This window comes from Rhinopithecus bieti, unplaced genomic scaffold (genome assembly GCF_001698545.2).
Source record: "Rhinopithecus bieti isolate Rb0 unplaced genomic scaffold, ASM169854v2 scaffold_48776, whole genome shotgun sequence".
Classification (NCBI taxonomy): domain Eukaryota; kingdom Metazoa; phylum Chordata; class Mammalia; order Primates; family Cercopithecidae; genus Rhinopithecus; species Rhinopithecus bieti.
Window position 1 is genome coordinate 291,457 of NW_016819196.1, and position 16,014 is coordinate 307,470.

General features: G+C 35.4%; 1 protein-coding gene across 7 annotated transcripts in view; it reads right to left on the minus strand.

The window, feature by feature from the left end:
• Positions 1 to 399: 399 nt before the first annotated feature.
• SMAD2 (SMAD family member 2) overlaps positions 400 to 16,014 on the minus strand; it is a 95,579-nt gene continuing 79,964 nt past the window's right edge. For all 7 annotated transcript variants that reach the window (XM_017858746.1, XM_017858743.1, XM_017858741.1 and 4 more), the window contains 4 exons: positions 14,917 to 15,129; positions 12,419 to 12,556; positions 12,100 to 12,244; positions 400 to 8,719 (listed from right to left, as the gene is read on the minus strand). In XM_017858746.1, coding sequence (XP_017714235.1) covers positions 8,596 to 8,719; positions 12,100 to 12,244; positions 12,419 to 12,556; positions 14,917 to 15,129 — 620 coding nt within the window. In that variant the 3' untranslated portion in view covers positions 400 to 8,595. The remainder of the gene's footprint in view (positions 8,720 to 12,099; positions 12,245 to 12,418; positions 12,557 to 14,916; positions 15,130 to 16,014) is intronic.

The window sequence follows — 16,014 nt, forward strand, 5'->3', positions numbered from 1 at the left end:
AATATATATATATATATATTTTAGCAAATTTCAACTCTGAAGATGTTTTTGTTTACAGCATAGATCTTATGTATTAGAGTGCTAATGTGGCATAGGCAAACTCTAAAATTAATAAAAATGTATAAATAGCACTGTGCAGTGTGTGGTGTGTGCCTGTTGTGGGGCAATATTAAGTAGTATAAATTTATCTGCCAGGGGGATAGGATAATCTTTTATGTAACACCAAATTAAAAAAACAAAAACATGCGCTCTTAAAATCATACATCCATATGTGAAATACACGTTTTTTGGTTTCCATATAATTTAGGGAGTGAACACCAAAATGTTATCCCATATAAAAAAAGATCAGTTTAAATAAAAATTAGAACAATTAAAAATTAGTCCCATAGTAACATGGTAAACAACTCAAATGGCTTTCTTTTAATGCTAGGAAAACTGTCCACCTTTCAACGGTGGCAGGGCTGTTAACACAGGTAAGAGCAAACAAGGTAAAAAGTGAAAGCACATACAGATGATGCACACAAATATACATAAAAACTGACCAGAAATCACAGGACATGTAAGCAATGTTTTCTTAAGCAGAACTTTTTTTGTACTTTAAATAGACTAAAATATTTGGTGTAGGTGGGGGAAGGACAGCAGTATTCAACAATTTTAACTTGAAAACCAGCTGTAATAAAGCCTCAGCTCATTGTTTAATAAAAATAAAAAAGGAACCACATCGTACTTTTGACAATCATAGAACAAAAGCTTACAAAGAACATATTTAATATCTCCATCACAGTGCACCAAGGATGCAGCCACTGAGGACTACCAGAGGGAAACAAGGAACAGGGTCTGCATCCATCATATTGCGTTACAAAATTAATGCCATTAGTGAAAAAAATCTCACCTCACGTGCTCAGTGTTCTAGCTGGTAAGCACCTTATGAGTATGAGGCTAGAATTGAGAGAAACTGCTCAGTCTGCATCAGGACACCCAATTCCTTCACTTGCCATTGGCTGATGCATTAAATCATTTCAACACAACATTCACAGAGAAATATAACAACACATTCTGGCTTCTTGAGCAGGACAGACTGGGAAATGCAGTAGACGCCAGAGCATCAAAGGCCATGTATTTCCTCACAAGAAATCTGCAACCACAATTGGTTTCCTTTTACTAGGCAAAATGTAAATTTCAGATTAAGTTTAACCCCGTAAGGACACATGATTTGTACTAACATATACACATAGGTTCAGAAGAACTTACTATCTAGTTGGCCTCTTCTCTGTTTCATTAAAACATCAGTTACCTTTGCTGGATCACGAAGTGTGAGTCTCACCACCATGCTGGTACCTTCAGCGATTACCTGTGTTATAAATCTCATGTTCCATTCACAGTAGTAAGTGCCAATAAGTATCAGAAATGTTGACAGCCATAGTGCAGCTGAGTTTAGAAGCAACTATGACAACATAAGGAAGTGAGGGTAAATCACGAGAACACCTAAGGTGGTCAGCTCCTTCAGGTGTGCCTGGGACTTGCTTCGGTTTAGCACTGAAAAGTCCCGCATCTAGGGAAGCCCTCAGTCCCAAGCACATTAGGGCAGCTGGTCACACTGAGAACACTACTCACTCTTTCCTTAATATCACTAGAGAAAAGGTAAGAACTTTCAAGGGCATAAGGCTACCTTTAAGGGCATCAGTCCCCAAAATATTTTTACGTCACTAGCTAATGGCTAGTTCCTCCAAGCTTGCTAAAAGGCTAGGAAGTCCAGAAATACCTTATTTAAAGGTGTTAACTTTAAGAAGAGTTGGCAGTAATCAAGCAAATTAGTGAGCAGTGTATAAAAGCTCACTCTTGAAACCTGTTTTCAGACCTATCTTCTAAAGGTTCTTCTAGCTTTGTCTGGTTCTATAGTATTTTACTGTATTCTCTTTTTGCAATTAATCCAGTTTTGTATGCCTTTTTCTTTTTTTTAGGTGAAAATATTCTATGCCAACTGTTTTCCAAAGTCTTGCATTATATATTGAAACAAAGACTGCCAGCTGGAGAGACAGCCCTCTGATTACAAAGGCCCAGAATGTTACTTTTAACTGTGCTCCACCAGGAGGTCTGGCCTTGGGAAAAGATGGTGAAAGTAATATTCTCAGATATGAACATTTTTTATTCTGCCTACAATGCTGTGATCTAGTTCAACAACTGCAGAACTGTTTTCATCTTATTATCTGCAGTTTTTCTTTCTTTACTCTTTTGTATAAAAGGTTAGTGTCACAGCTTCACTACCACTAATAAAAAGATACAAATATGCCTTTAAAGTCAGGGTTGGAAAAGCAAAAATGAGGCGTGAGGTTACACTGGTCTAAGAAAGTACTAATTTGGGTTCTGCATTTTGTCAAACAGTTAAAGGTTTTTTAAAAAATTCAAAACTCACACATGTTACCTACTTGGTACGTGTGAATTATTTCTCACAATTTTAATTAATCTGTGTGTATATCAGTTATACAAAGGAATGGATTTCCACATTCTTAAAGCAGGAACCTATATTCACCAGCAAAGGACCCTACTGTTCCTCACCAAAGTTTTTTCAGCTTGAACAATTCAACATTGGGAATAGTAAGAGTGGCAAACAAATGTTTTCTTAGGGACTTACTGAGAAAAGAAAAACCTTACTGGAAGAACAAAGACTTAGTAAAATTTCTATTGCTACAGACAAATGCTAAAAACCAACTTTATAATAACAGCATTATAAAGGGTAGAACTTAATACAGAACCAGAAATATGGCAAGTTATCTAGTGATTAACATTGCAAAATAGTCAAAAACTTCAAATCCACAGAGAAAGGAAAACAATTATGAAATGGAAAATATATAAGTATTTTATAATTCTAAAACTTCACTTTTGTCCTTAAATCAATATATTACGGATTTCATTGTTCAATAAATTACCATCTTCAATTAAAAATAAGAAGTAAATCAAAGAGCATATTTTGGAGCAACTAAGAGCTGTTACTTTTGGAGGGTAAAATATTTTCTTGAAAATTTTTTGAAGAAAATCTAAAAGCCCTCTATGTTGAGTTAATACACCTTTCTGACCCCCATCATCAATGGCATTGTTCCTCCCAGGGACTCTTAACATCTAAGCAACAGTGAAGTTCTGGGTCCATTATGGATCTCATGGCACCAAACCAACTGACACTGAAGTCAAGTTAATATACTCCAGTGAGATCACCTGTGGGGTCAAGGATGGCCCGGAGAATCTTGGAAAATCCATTTATGTTGAGCAAAGCTCTGAATCACCTTCAATCAGGCTGTCAAATACAGGAAAATTTGGCCTTGTAGTAGTGTTTCCCAGGGTAACTTAAGCAGCAAACTCACACCAGAGGAAGAATTAAAGAGGGAGGTATTATCAACAAAAACAACAAAGTTAACCCTAAGTTAGTACATCCCAGAGTCCGCTGGATGTATAATAATTTAGTAACGGGGTATATGACAGAGCTTTCTTTGATGATAACGAATTCTGGCTGTGATTCTGTTACCAAGTTGCCAAAAAATGGTATACTAACTGAACTGCCAAATGGCAGATTAAGAAAATTAATGTATTCCGATGGTCTGTCCATGAAAGGAATATGTATACAGACAAATTAAGAACATTTTACCAAGATCTGAGATTCAAACAATGGAACGATTGTTTTAACACTGTTAGAATGACCCCAACTGTTAGTTTGTCTATGAATGTATACGTATATATAAATTCATACACACACATTACTTCATACTTAAAAAGATTGAGGCAGTTCTGCTATATATAGTTAGCTACAATATCCAAGATAAAACAATTCCTACTCAAAAAATAACATGAACACACGAGATAAGTTCTTATCATAAATGCTCTCATGAGGCTATCTAGTATAGCTCATATTTCCTGGTTCTAAGGCTCAAAACACAGGAATTCCACTCCAAGAGATAATTTGTCCCTCAATCCCCACATACAAAGTGTAGTCTAAACAAACAAAATGGTAATAAAAAATTGAAAAGAAAGATATAAAAAGAACTCAATAGCAGGATTCTGACTACCTCTGAAGACCACACACTATCATTATTCCTGACTGTCTTAAATACAACAATCCAACATGCCCCAAGATGGAAATTTGGTATCGTAGGGAAAACATTGGCTACGACTGTCAGAAAAGTTCGTAATCTTAAACATAATTTATGCCATTTGTCAGTCACAAAGACATTTACTGAACAGAATTTTTGAGCCATCTGTAAAATTAAAAGGATTGAATCAATTTGAAAAGCAATCTTCATGATGAAGAAATGAGGACTCTAGGTATGAAAAGCACGTTCCTTTTTTGTTAATAAATTCAAAGGAAAGAAACATTCTGATATATACAGATAAAAACATGGCTAACAAGCAAGAGGGTAACCAGCAAGTACTACCTGGATGTGAGCTGTCAGGAGGAAAGGAAGAATAAAATTCTGGTAATTAACAGATTCAGCAAAGTAAAGTACATGAAAGGAAGAAATGTTTGATATGTCTAAATATCAATGCCTTAGATCAGAGTAAGAAAAAAAGTCATTCATTGTTCGAGTACACAGATTAGATATCTAAAGAGATACTTGGTGGCAGGGGCTTGGGATGGAGGGCGCAAATTGGAATGTTCAGCTTTTAAAGCAAAGACTGTACATGAAGACATATTTTAAGTACAGTGAAGATTGTCTTGTGTTACTTTATATCCCACCATAAACCTACCCCACCCTCAGACTAAGAGGGTATCGAACGCTGAATAAATGCTGAAAATATTTAGTAGTTAAAGAAAAAAGAGAAGGATCTTAAAGGTATATATGGGAAGCTTTTGGAAGAGGTAGAGAACCCAATGGCGTATATATTCTCTTCTATTTGATTTCAACTAGCAAGAAACTAAAATTGATGTTTGCTTTATCTTCAAAGTCTTAGTCTTAAACTGACAAGGGCACAAAAAAAGTGAAATTACAATAATTTTAACAAAAGGGAAAGCGTTTGACAGTGTTTAAAAGACAGACAAATCAAGCAAAACTGAATGTGGCTTAAGGTAAAAAATACAACTAGGTATTAAACAATTTGTAAAACCTTACAAAGAAAATTTAACTTTCAAGAAAAATTAGGTAGATTTCCTTCTGGCAAAGTGACAGGTCCTGAGGGAAAAAACATAATCTCTACAAGACCAAGCACAGCTCAAGGGTCAGGGCCCCATCCTAGTCATCTTTTTATTATTCAATATCTACCACAGTGGCTGGGCAAACAACAGGCATCAATAAATGTTTACTGACTGAATGTGCATTGTAAGGTATCATCAGTATAACTGATATAGCTCAAATCTAATCATGAAAGCTTCGTTAAAGTAGGATAAAAAGAGCACAATCAGTGGTATTCCAGAAGGCAGGCCTAAATCCAATTATATTTTCTAATCTCAACCAGTGGCTATAAAGACTTTCTGAGCTTCTTTTTAAAGCAATGAAACTCTTTCCAAAAGAAACACCATGCAGTACTTCAATACAGAATAAAGATGCCACTGGCTAGACCAAAGTCAATGGGAACTCCAACAGCCTCCCCTAAGCCAGCCCCCAAGGTGTCTCTGTGGAACCTACTGGAAAAACTACTGCTCATCTTAGAAATGTGATAGAAAGCATACTCATTCAGTTCTGAGGTCATCACATCTAGAAAATTACCAGTACTGTGAAGAATAAATCCTAAGTAATGTTGCAAATTTAAATAAAGACAAAATTTCAACAAAGAGGAGATTCTATCACTTAGAAAAATGAAAACCACACTTATAAATGTGGGGGAGGGGCAGAAAACAAAAAAACTTAGGCCACAGTAGATAAAATACAAAAAACATCATCTCATTAAAAAGCATTAAACATATTCGCACAAATGTAATTACGACCATGAAGTAAACTGCTCAACAGGTATAACTGCTCAATAGGTGTTTTCAAAGAGTTGAGTCCCAATTTCACACTGTACAGAAAAATCGCACCAGAACTGTAGAGATGTGCTCCACTACTGAAATAGCATGTAGGCATGGCTTCACTTAACACAGTAATGCAAGAGTAACCGCCAAGATCAGGACCTTCTACCACTTTCAGAGTTGTTTTCTGCCCCTACAACTGATCCCTAACACCATTACAAGTTCCCAAGTAAGTAAAAGAAGGGCAGAAGCTCCACTGAGTATCTCCTACAGGCCTGATAGTGGTATTACCTAGGACATTTACTCTGCTCACAAGATGGGTAGTAGAAGACATAATTACTGGAGAGCACGAAGTCTAGAAGCAAGCAGCAGGGCACTAAAACAGTGAGAGTTTACACAACAAAAGCTTGATAAATTAAGTAGTATGTGGTACAAAAGCAATTTTTACAGCAAAGGTTGAGGAAGAAGATATACTAGTGAGAATGACATGAAGCAGATCACAAAATAAGGCCACCTTCAAAATATTATAAACTATAGAATCATTCTGATCTTCAAGTTTGGATTTATAGAGGTTTCTGTATAAAGCATTAATACCTAATCACGAGTTTCCTTTAGTGTGAACCTTTTTGCATTTGAAGGTATTTTCTTTGCCAGGAATGCTTATCTCCCCTGGCTCATCACTTGGCTAGGTTCTTCAATGTCAGGTATTAGCTCATGTATCCTTTCCTCAGAGGCTTTCCTGGATGTCCTACCTGAAGCATCCCATCTGTTATTCTCCAGTACAGTACCCTGTTTATCTCCTTCATAGACAAGTAAGATGATTAAGGGTTAGTGTAACTGCTGTCTCAGCAAAGGCAGGAACTGTAGTTGTCTTGTTCACCTTTACCCAAAGACTAAGAAAGTTGCTGGTACAAACAGGTGAACAATAAATATTTGTTGAACGAATAAAAAATTACTATACCAAATTCACATAAATACATACACATACACACCAATACAGGAAAATGGGGAGTACGTGACAGAAAACCACCAAATGTTGAAAGTATTGAAAAATGATACCTGTAGAGATAGGTGAATATGATTTCAAAGAACAAGTACCAAAGATAGCTTCAAAAATATGAAAATTTATGAAAAGACGACCAGGAGTGGTTATTTTCCATTTCTACTAAGATGCAAACAAAAAGAAATGTTTAAACTGCAATGAGTCAATATTAGATGTCATAATTATTTGCTGCAGAATTAACTACCAACAGAGTTTCGGAAATCTCTCACTACAGAGTATGAAATATGGTCAACCACAAAACCAGGATCAGTTAAGAACAGCTCAGACTGCAGGTAACTTATAAGCTAAAAAACTTGCTAAATAAATGGCTTTTCCCCCAATTTTTAAAATTCTGAATTCATAATTATGTGTAGAATAACAATCAATTTATAAATTGAATACAACAAACTTTAAAAACAGATGGCCCATATCTGCTGATCGTACCTCTGCATCACTTTTCTAGGTATTTTGCAGAAACAATTACATTTACAAAACGTCTATTTCATAATACAATCTGGTAACTAAACCAAATCAAACTACTCGAAGAGCAGAAGGTCTGCTGTTGAAATATTTTAAAATACCTTTTGAAAAATGGGTATTTAAAGATTAGCTTTTTTAAAAAGGGATATGTATGTGGAAGTAATTCCAGCATATCCCTGAAAATAATTATACTGCCACCTATGCATTTGTTATGAGGTGGAAGGATAAATCAACAGACTGCTAGATTACACAAGTCAATTATTCCTGTTGAAACTTGGGCATAAGACAAAGGGACTTTCTCCATATGAATTCTTACTGCACCCCAGAATTAACTGGTGCCAGCAGTATCAGTGCAACTATTACTGGTGATGATGTCATGCTATGCTGTTTTGATTATGAGGACAAAAATGGGAATGGAAAAAAGAGGCTTGGAGAGGTTTTAGTATGGTTTCCTTATAATAAGATTTAGCAGTTAAAACAAACAAACAAACAAAAAAACACAAAAGAATGACTGTTTAAGCCCCACTGAACACATTAAGGTCAAGGATTTCAAAAGTTAATCCACTTTTCTTCCCCAAGAGTTTATTTTGGTAAAAGGCAGAAAATTAGTTTTCTACAAGGAAAATCTGCTTCTAAATAATTTGAAAATCTTGATATATATTATATATTAAAAAAGACACACAAAAATAACAGAGAAGTGGGAATAACAGATTAGGTACTGTAACTTTATAAAGGTTTGCCTAGATCAAGAAGCAGCGCACACACACCTCATCTATGCAAACTAAAAATGTATATAAACAGCACAATACTGTGATACTGGATCATGATACATTACCTGTACACATAACTACTACTGTTATTAATAAACCTTTGGGACACTCAATTTTATGCCCAATAAGACATCATTAAGTCTTTAAAATCTTCTCTTCCTCTTTAATGGGAGAGTATTTCTAGACACTAATTTTCCCATCTAATATTCAAATATAGGAAACAGATTCCACAAGGTGCTTTAATTGATGAGACCTCAAGTGCTGTTTTCTCTCTTGAACTTTTGGATAGTAAACAGTCCATAGGGACCACACACAATACTATGACAGAAGAGTTGTTACATTAAGTCTTTTCATGGGACTTGATTGGTGAAGCTTTATGACATGCTTGAGCAACGCACTGAAGGGGATCCCATCTGAGTTAATACTTTGTCCAACCACTGTAGAGGTCCATTCAGATGAAGTTCAATCCAGCAAGGAGTACTTGTTACCGTCTGCCTTCTGTTTAAAAGAATACAGGAAAATGGTTATGAAATTCAAGTCCACAGGCAAGGAAAATGACTATGTTTAGGTACACTGCATTAAAAATTTAGAGAAATTAAAAGGTTGTGTATATAATTTTGGACACGATTATTTCAAAAAATGGCTGATCCTCAAAGTACTTCTGATGATCTTGTTTTAGAAGTGATTTACAAGAACATCTTTTTCTCATCAAACTAAAATTAATAAGGTGATCTTATTATTCACCATCATCCAAAATGGAACACCTGAGAGAGAATGTAGATACTATTAATATCAGGCCAGGGTCAGACATGGTGACTCACAACTGTAATCAAAGCACTTTGGGAGGATGAGGCGGGCGGTTCACAAGGTCAAGAGACTAAGACCATCCTGGCCAACATGGTGAAATCCCGTGTTACTAAAAATACAAAATTTAGTTGGGCGTGGTGGCACGTGCCTGTAGTCCCAGCTACTCAGGAGGCTGAGACAGGACAGTCACTTGAACCCAGGAGGCAGAGGCTGCAGTGAGCCGAGATCATGCCACTGCACTCTAGCCTGGAGACAGAGCGAGACTTCGTCTCGTGGGGTACAACAAAAAAAAAAAAAAATCAGGCCAAAAGGAGAGGCGTGAATAAGGATTGTCCAAGCAAATGAAGACATACAGTCACTGTACTTAACAAAACAACCACAGAATAGTAGATACTCAAACATCAAATGGAATCTAAATAAATGTATACCAAAGCAAAAACAAAATTTTGGCCCAAGCTAAACCCATACCATAGAGTGTTAAAAGCTGGAATTCAACTTTCCCTGCCAAAGCCAATGAACATCCCTCTTAGCAACACCATTCGGGCTTTTCATAGTGCTTCAACAAAAGGGGCAACTCTATGGGAATTACAAATTATTCAATGACATCCTGTCACTTCCATCCACTGATTTTAGTTCCATCTTATTTGCTATACAGAATAAGTCAATAAATCCACTTGCTTCTATAAACTAACAGCCCTTCAAATATGAGAAAAGCCCATTATCAACTCTTCATCTCCAAGCAACACACGTTCAATATAATTTAAAACTGTACTTCCAAGGATGTCATTTTCTGAGGCAGATGGCATCAGTGCCCCACTATACCCTTCAGATTTTTCAGTGTGCTCTAGGCAACTTCCAACTGCAGGTATCTTCATTTCTGTGCCCAGGAACTTCTTTGATATACCCAAAAAGGCTAGAGGTGCCAGGAAATTAACATCCCCGGGAGCAGCCCTCAACCAAGGAAACAGAAATTGACATTTACATGCCCAGCAGTTCTGTTCCCCTGGGGAGGATAATTCTGTAGACTGTTCACTATTTCCCAAAGTTTCCCCAAGGGTGTCAGTTCTAGTGACCCACCCACTGTGGTAGATGGCTTAACAATGGTCCTGGCTGCCCTTTTCTCCCCTGTCCCACTTCCCTTTCAGGAATAAGTCATAATCCAGGTCACCCGTAGGTTTAAGAAGGCTGCCACGCAGATGTATTTCTTGATTAAATACGAATTCTTCATACATCTAAATTCCCTGTTTACTACATTCCCTAATTTTTATGCTAACAACCAAGATGGCATTAAAGAAATTTAAAAAACATAGTTTTAGAAACCTAAACATTAAGTCTATTTCCTCAGCTCCAGAATGATTAAAGACAGTAAGTTCCTGGTAGCTACCCACATATCCACAGATAGATGGGTATTTGCCACTTTGATTTGTAAATGTTAGAGGAAAACCACTTGATCTTCCAAAGTCAGATGTACCTGACTCCCAATACTCATAAAAACATACTGCATCTTACTGCTTCTGTAATTACAGATTTTACTTTATCTCTGAGTTAAAGAACAGCAGAGTCCACAGTGAATGAAGAAGGGCAGTATCTTTACCAAGTAAAACTGCTCTTAGCAGAAGATCCATAGATATACATGGAATTCTCTCTGTAATTCACTCTTACTTCCACTAAATTCCTACCATATTTTGCATTATTCTAACCTTTTGAAGAAAAAAAGTCTGACCTGAAATCTTATTAGACAATATAATTTAAATCTAATTTTGCTATCAACTCAGGTCAAGTCTAAAGTTTTAAAAAAATGGCATTCAGCATTCTCTACAGGTAACATCTCAAAAAGGTAATAACCAAAACAGAACTATAGCAAAATCATAAAATGAATGATTCTACCAATATAACTCAGAAAAATGAGTGACAAGTCTTCATTCTCTGATATAAATACATAACATATATTTTAAAATATATTCAACAAGTAGATCTCACTCTCAAAAGTCAGATTTCTGACAAAACATAAGTTAGACAAGCAAGTCCAAAACAAATCTATTTGGAAGAGACCAAATTGCTGGAAGCAGCAGGAATACAATCAGTATATTACATGAAGATTTCTTAAACAAGCATATAGAGAAAGCAATACAAATTGAAGACTAAGTATTTACTTAATTCCTACTCTTAAATATGGTAAAGAAGTCTTCCCTCTCTTTGATGTGAAATCCAATCTACTGTTTATCAATAATCTAGACTATTTTATCCACTGATGACAAATTAGTTTTTATAAAACTTAAATATATAATTGTTACTACTATCCTTATAGAAGAGGTTAAGAGTCCAGGAGAACTATCTTCCAATCCCATCTCAACCACTTATAATGTAACCTTGGGTAAATTACCAGCTTTCTATGCCTATTTACAAATATGTATTAGTTTGAACCATTTGTTACCTGCAAGGATGGCAATTTCATATATTTCAACCTTACAAAGAATGAATTGACAACAGAAATAGTAATTTTTAGATACTACACCTAAAACAGCACAGTGCCTGTCACATTAGCAAGTATTCCTCCTATTTCTGAATGAAGTTCCTCCTCTTAACCTACATTCAGTTTGTCTTAATTTATTTGTCCAGCCTTATTCTTTCTATTCTTCAAACTGAATTGCTATGCTATTCTCAAGATTATCACTTCCCAACTCTGCCCACCCCATTTATGACTATTGAAATCCAACGCATCTTTTACAACTAGATCCCGTGCCATCAAGTTTTTCTTGAGCACTGTGTGCAAACATATCTCCTTCCATAAACTGACATAACTCTTCATATACACCCCTTTTACGGTATTTTAACACTCTGCATTATCTCAAAATGCATGCCCGTGCATGTTTTAATGATATCTTCCATAATGGCAGCTCAGTAATTTGCAATAGTTTTTAATTTGGAGGCCTCCAACTTTATTTTACATAAAGATCAGCTGACTCTCTAACCTCATTGAAAATAGATACAAATGAACTCCACAATATGCAAAAATGGAATGAAACATAATTACACTGTGGAAATTTAAGAACCAAATATGTATTTCATACCGGTATTCTGCTCCCCACCCTTTCACAAAACTCATTCTTATGGTGCACATTCTAGTTAGCTGGTAGACGGCTTCAAAACCCTGATTCACAGACTGAGCCAGAAGAGCAGCAAATTCCTGGTTGTTGAAGATCTTCAGATTACAGCCTATGATTAAAAAAGGTAAAAGAAACTGTCAAAAGAGTATCACTATTAAAAATTTTAAAAGGGTTACAAGTTTTAGAATATGAGCATGCAATCATCTACCAATTCCTAAAATTAGCAACTAGAAAAACTAAGCAAGTTGACATGATAGGTTTATTTACATTATTGAATGCATACCTGGTGGAATTTTACACACTGTTGCAGGGTGCCAACCGTATCTCTGATTACAATTGGGGCTCTGCACAAAGATTGCACTATCACTTAGGCACTCAGCAAAAACTTCCCCACCTATGTAATATAAGCGCACTCCTCTTCCTGAAACAAAATACAAAGGAGATTAGTTTTGTAACATTTACTATTTCCGTGTGACTTTAGAAGCATTTTCTTGGGAAAATTCTAAAATGATATAAGGTATTTTGAGGATCTTTTCACAGATAATGTCTTTCTGAAGTCTAACTTTAAATATACTACTGTATATTTCTCCAAGAACACTATTTCACCAAGAATACTACATATTTCTCCAAGAATATTCTAATAGTTTTATTGATTTTAAAATACATGTGTACCGAAAGTATTTAAACAATGTAGAAAAAGTACACAGATAGTAAAATAGTTTCATACAAATGATATATATTATTTTAAAATAAGTAAAAGATTGAGTTAATTTTTGAAGGAGTTCACTGTTTGGAGAAATATACCTTCATTACATAACTGTATTTTCTTAAAGATCCCATTAACGTTAAGAAAAAAGATATAAAACATCAAGAGGTTAAGAGTCATTTCCCATTTTAAAACTATATATTACGCTGGAAACCAAGCCTCTAGATGTATAAGCATGATTAAGTGAGAAAAAATTCTACTGGGAGATTTTTAATATACTTCTTTCAGAGTATGACAGATCACAGATGCAAAATAATATGAGATATAAGAATTAAAAAAAAAAAATTGTGAGAGGCAGAATTCTAACACGGCACCTAAGAGTCTCAGCCCTGAGGTGCACATACATTCTCAATTAATCAAACACTAGGTGCTGCTGTTAAGGAATTTTTCAGATGTCATTAAGGCAGCAGATCAGTTAACCTTAAGAAAGGGAGATTATATTTGGTGGGCCTGACTCAATCAGGCAATCCTTTAAAAGGGACTAGACTGTCATTGGGTAGTGATGCAAAGCATGAGAAGTATTCAACACAAGAGGCATTCTCCATCGCTGACTTTGAAGATGGATGGCACCATGTGACAAGGAATTCAGGTGGCATCTAGGAGCTGAATTCTGCCACAACCATGTGGGCTTAGAAGAGGACCTCAAGCTCCAGATAAGAACAAAGGCCAGCTAACATCTCAATCTTGGCCTTGTTAAACCTCGAAAAAACCGCCTAACCCATGTCTGGACTCCTGACCCACAGAAGCTGTGAGGTAAAAAATTGGTGTTTTAGGCCACTGAGTTTGTGGTAATTTGTTACACAGCAAAGAAAACTAATAAAACAACTAACATTCCAGATTTAATAAATACAGAACCTGGTACGCTGGTTCTGTTAAGACTATGGAATATTTGTAATATAGTTATGCATGTGGTCACTGGAAAAACATTAAGTCCAAAAGTAGAGATTTTTCAGGCTATATTCCCTGATCAAAATCACCTATAAAACTAGAAATCAAAAATAAAAAAAATCTAATAATGACAGCAATCTAAAACTTTGGAGGGAGAAGAGAATAGGGCAGGAAAAAACCCATTAAATTTTTTTGCAGAACCCCAAGTAAGACACAAAAACAAAAAACTAACTATTTTAGTTAAAGCACCTACAGTGCCACTGGGTATCTTAATAAGATTATCCAAATCTATACATCAAGCAAGATTTGAGAACTTCCACATGGAACCAAGTAATAAATCTTCTAGTCATTATCATTTTGCAGTATCAAAATCAGCCTTTAGATAACCAGCATTACTTCTCACAGGAGGTGATGGTTACTCAGAAAAAAAAAAAAAAAAAAAACAGAAGCAAACTATTGTTAAAATAAGTTACTTTAAGGTGATGAGAATGATGTTCAATTATGAATGGCTCTCACACTTTTTCACTTCATCGTTAAGGAAATACCGAGCACCCCAAAGAGCTTTTGTTTATGTGAATATTATGGAAAATGACTATATTAGATATAAAACTGAGATTTAAAAAACTCATTTAAAATCAAATAATAAATCCATTACATATTAACATAAACAATGTTTATGAAAAACAACTGTATTTCCAAAGCAAAAACAAACAGTGGCCACATTTCACCTTTCTGCAAATCTCTTTAATGTCTAGTGTAACAGAATTGGAGTCTCACTATCAAATCTACATTTCATCTCCTGCAAAATCATACGCATGTAGGCTCTGGAATACTCCACTGTACACTCATGAAAGAATGAGAGTAAAAATGGCAAACAGCATCTCAGTACTACTATGAAAATAGCTTTGACCTCACAAACTAGCTGAAAGGGTTTCTGGGATACCAGAAGTCTCCAGACCACATTTTGAGATGTCCCTGAATTATATTTTGAACTATATAAAACGCAGTTCTTGTTTTAGATATCTCATTTCAGATGAACAGCAAGCAGATTTCATTTAATATATAAACTCACCAAAGGGGGAAAAAACCTGGAAGCTATATAAAGGAACTGAAAAAAAAAAACATACCTATATGCCTTCTTGTCATTTCTACTGTGGCATTTCGGTTAACATTGGAGAGTAAACCTAAGCAGAACCTCTCTGAATTTGATGGATCTGTAAAGCCATCTACAGTGAGTGAGGGTTGTGATGCATGGAAGGTTTCTCCAACTCTCTGATTTAATTCATAATATGCTATTGAACACCAAAACGCAGGTTCTGAGTAAGTAACTGGCTGTAAGTCTGAAAAAGAAAAAAAATAAAAATAAAAAATAAATAAAAGGAAGAAATGTGTGAACAATTCAAGCCAAAATTAGATTGAATATAATCATCTTTACATGCTCTATGCCAGCCTGCACTGGCAAAAGCTCAGGAAGCAGACATAATCGGTTTCCATAGATGATACCAGATTTTCAATATTTTTCACCCAAAACTCCAGTTTCATATATCATACCAGATTTTTTCAAATTTCCCCATGTCATTAAATCACTTTTTGTTGGATTCTTTGTTTTACCAGTAGTTTTAGTCTAGTTCCTGTTCAAATACAAAACAATCATAGGCAAAGTCAGTCAACTTGCCATACTTGGTGCATTTCTAAAGCACATAAAAAAGCTAACGTGGGGTAATATAAAGGCGGAGCAAAGATTAACGAGTCAAAAGCCACACAAAGAAAAACAGACATAATAAAAGGATACAAAATATGACATATTTTTACATTTGTCTATTTTAACATCAAATTCTTGGTGAGATACCCTAGCTACAAAAGAGAAAACCCACTCACACATGAGAACCAGAAAGCAGTAACACACAAAGATCATAGAAGTGGAAAGAGACCATAGAGTCAAAACACTACTTATTTCACTGGAAAACTATGTATTTAGCTTCTGCAATTTTGACTAAAACATAGGAATACTGCAAAAGAAAAAATCTCATAATTGTGTAAAATAAATTCCAAACATGTAACAACCCAAGAGAAATTGTGAAATAGCAGGGTAAAATGAGGGCAAAAATAATAATAGTAATACAGAAATGTACATGTAGTCATCCCTTGGCATTTACAGGGGATTGGTTCTAGGACCAGCTCTTCCTAACTAAAAACCCTCAGATGTTCAAGTCCCTGACATAAAA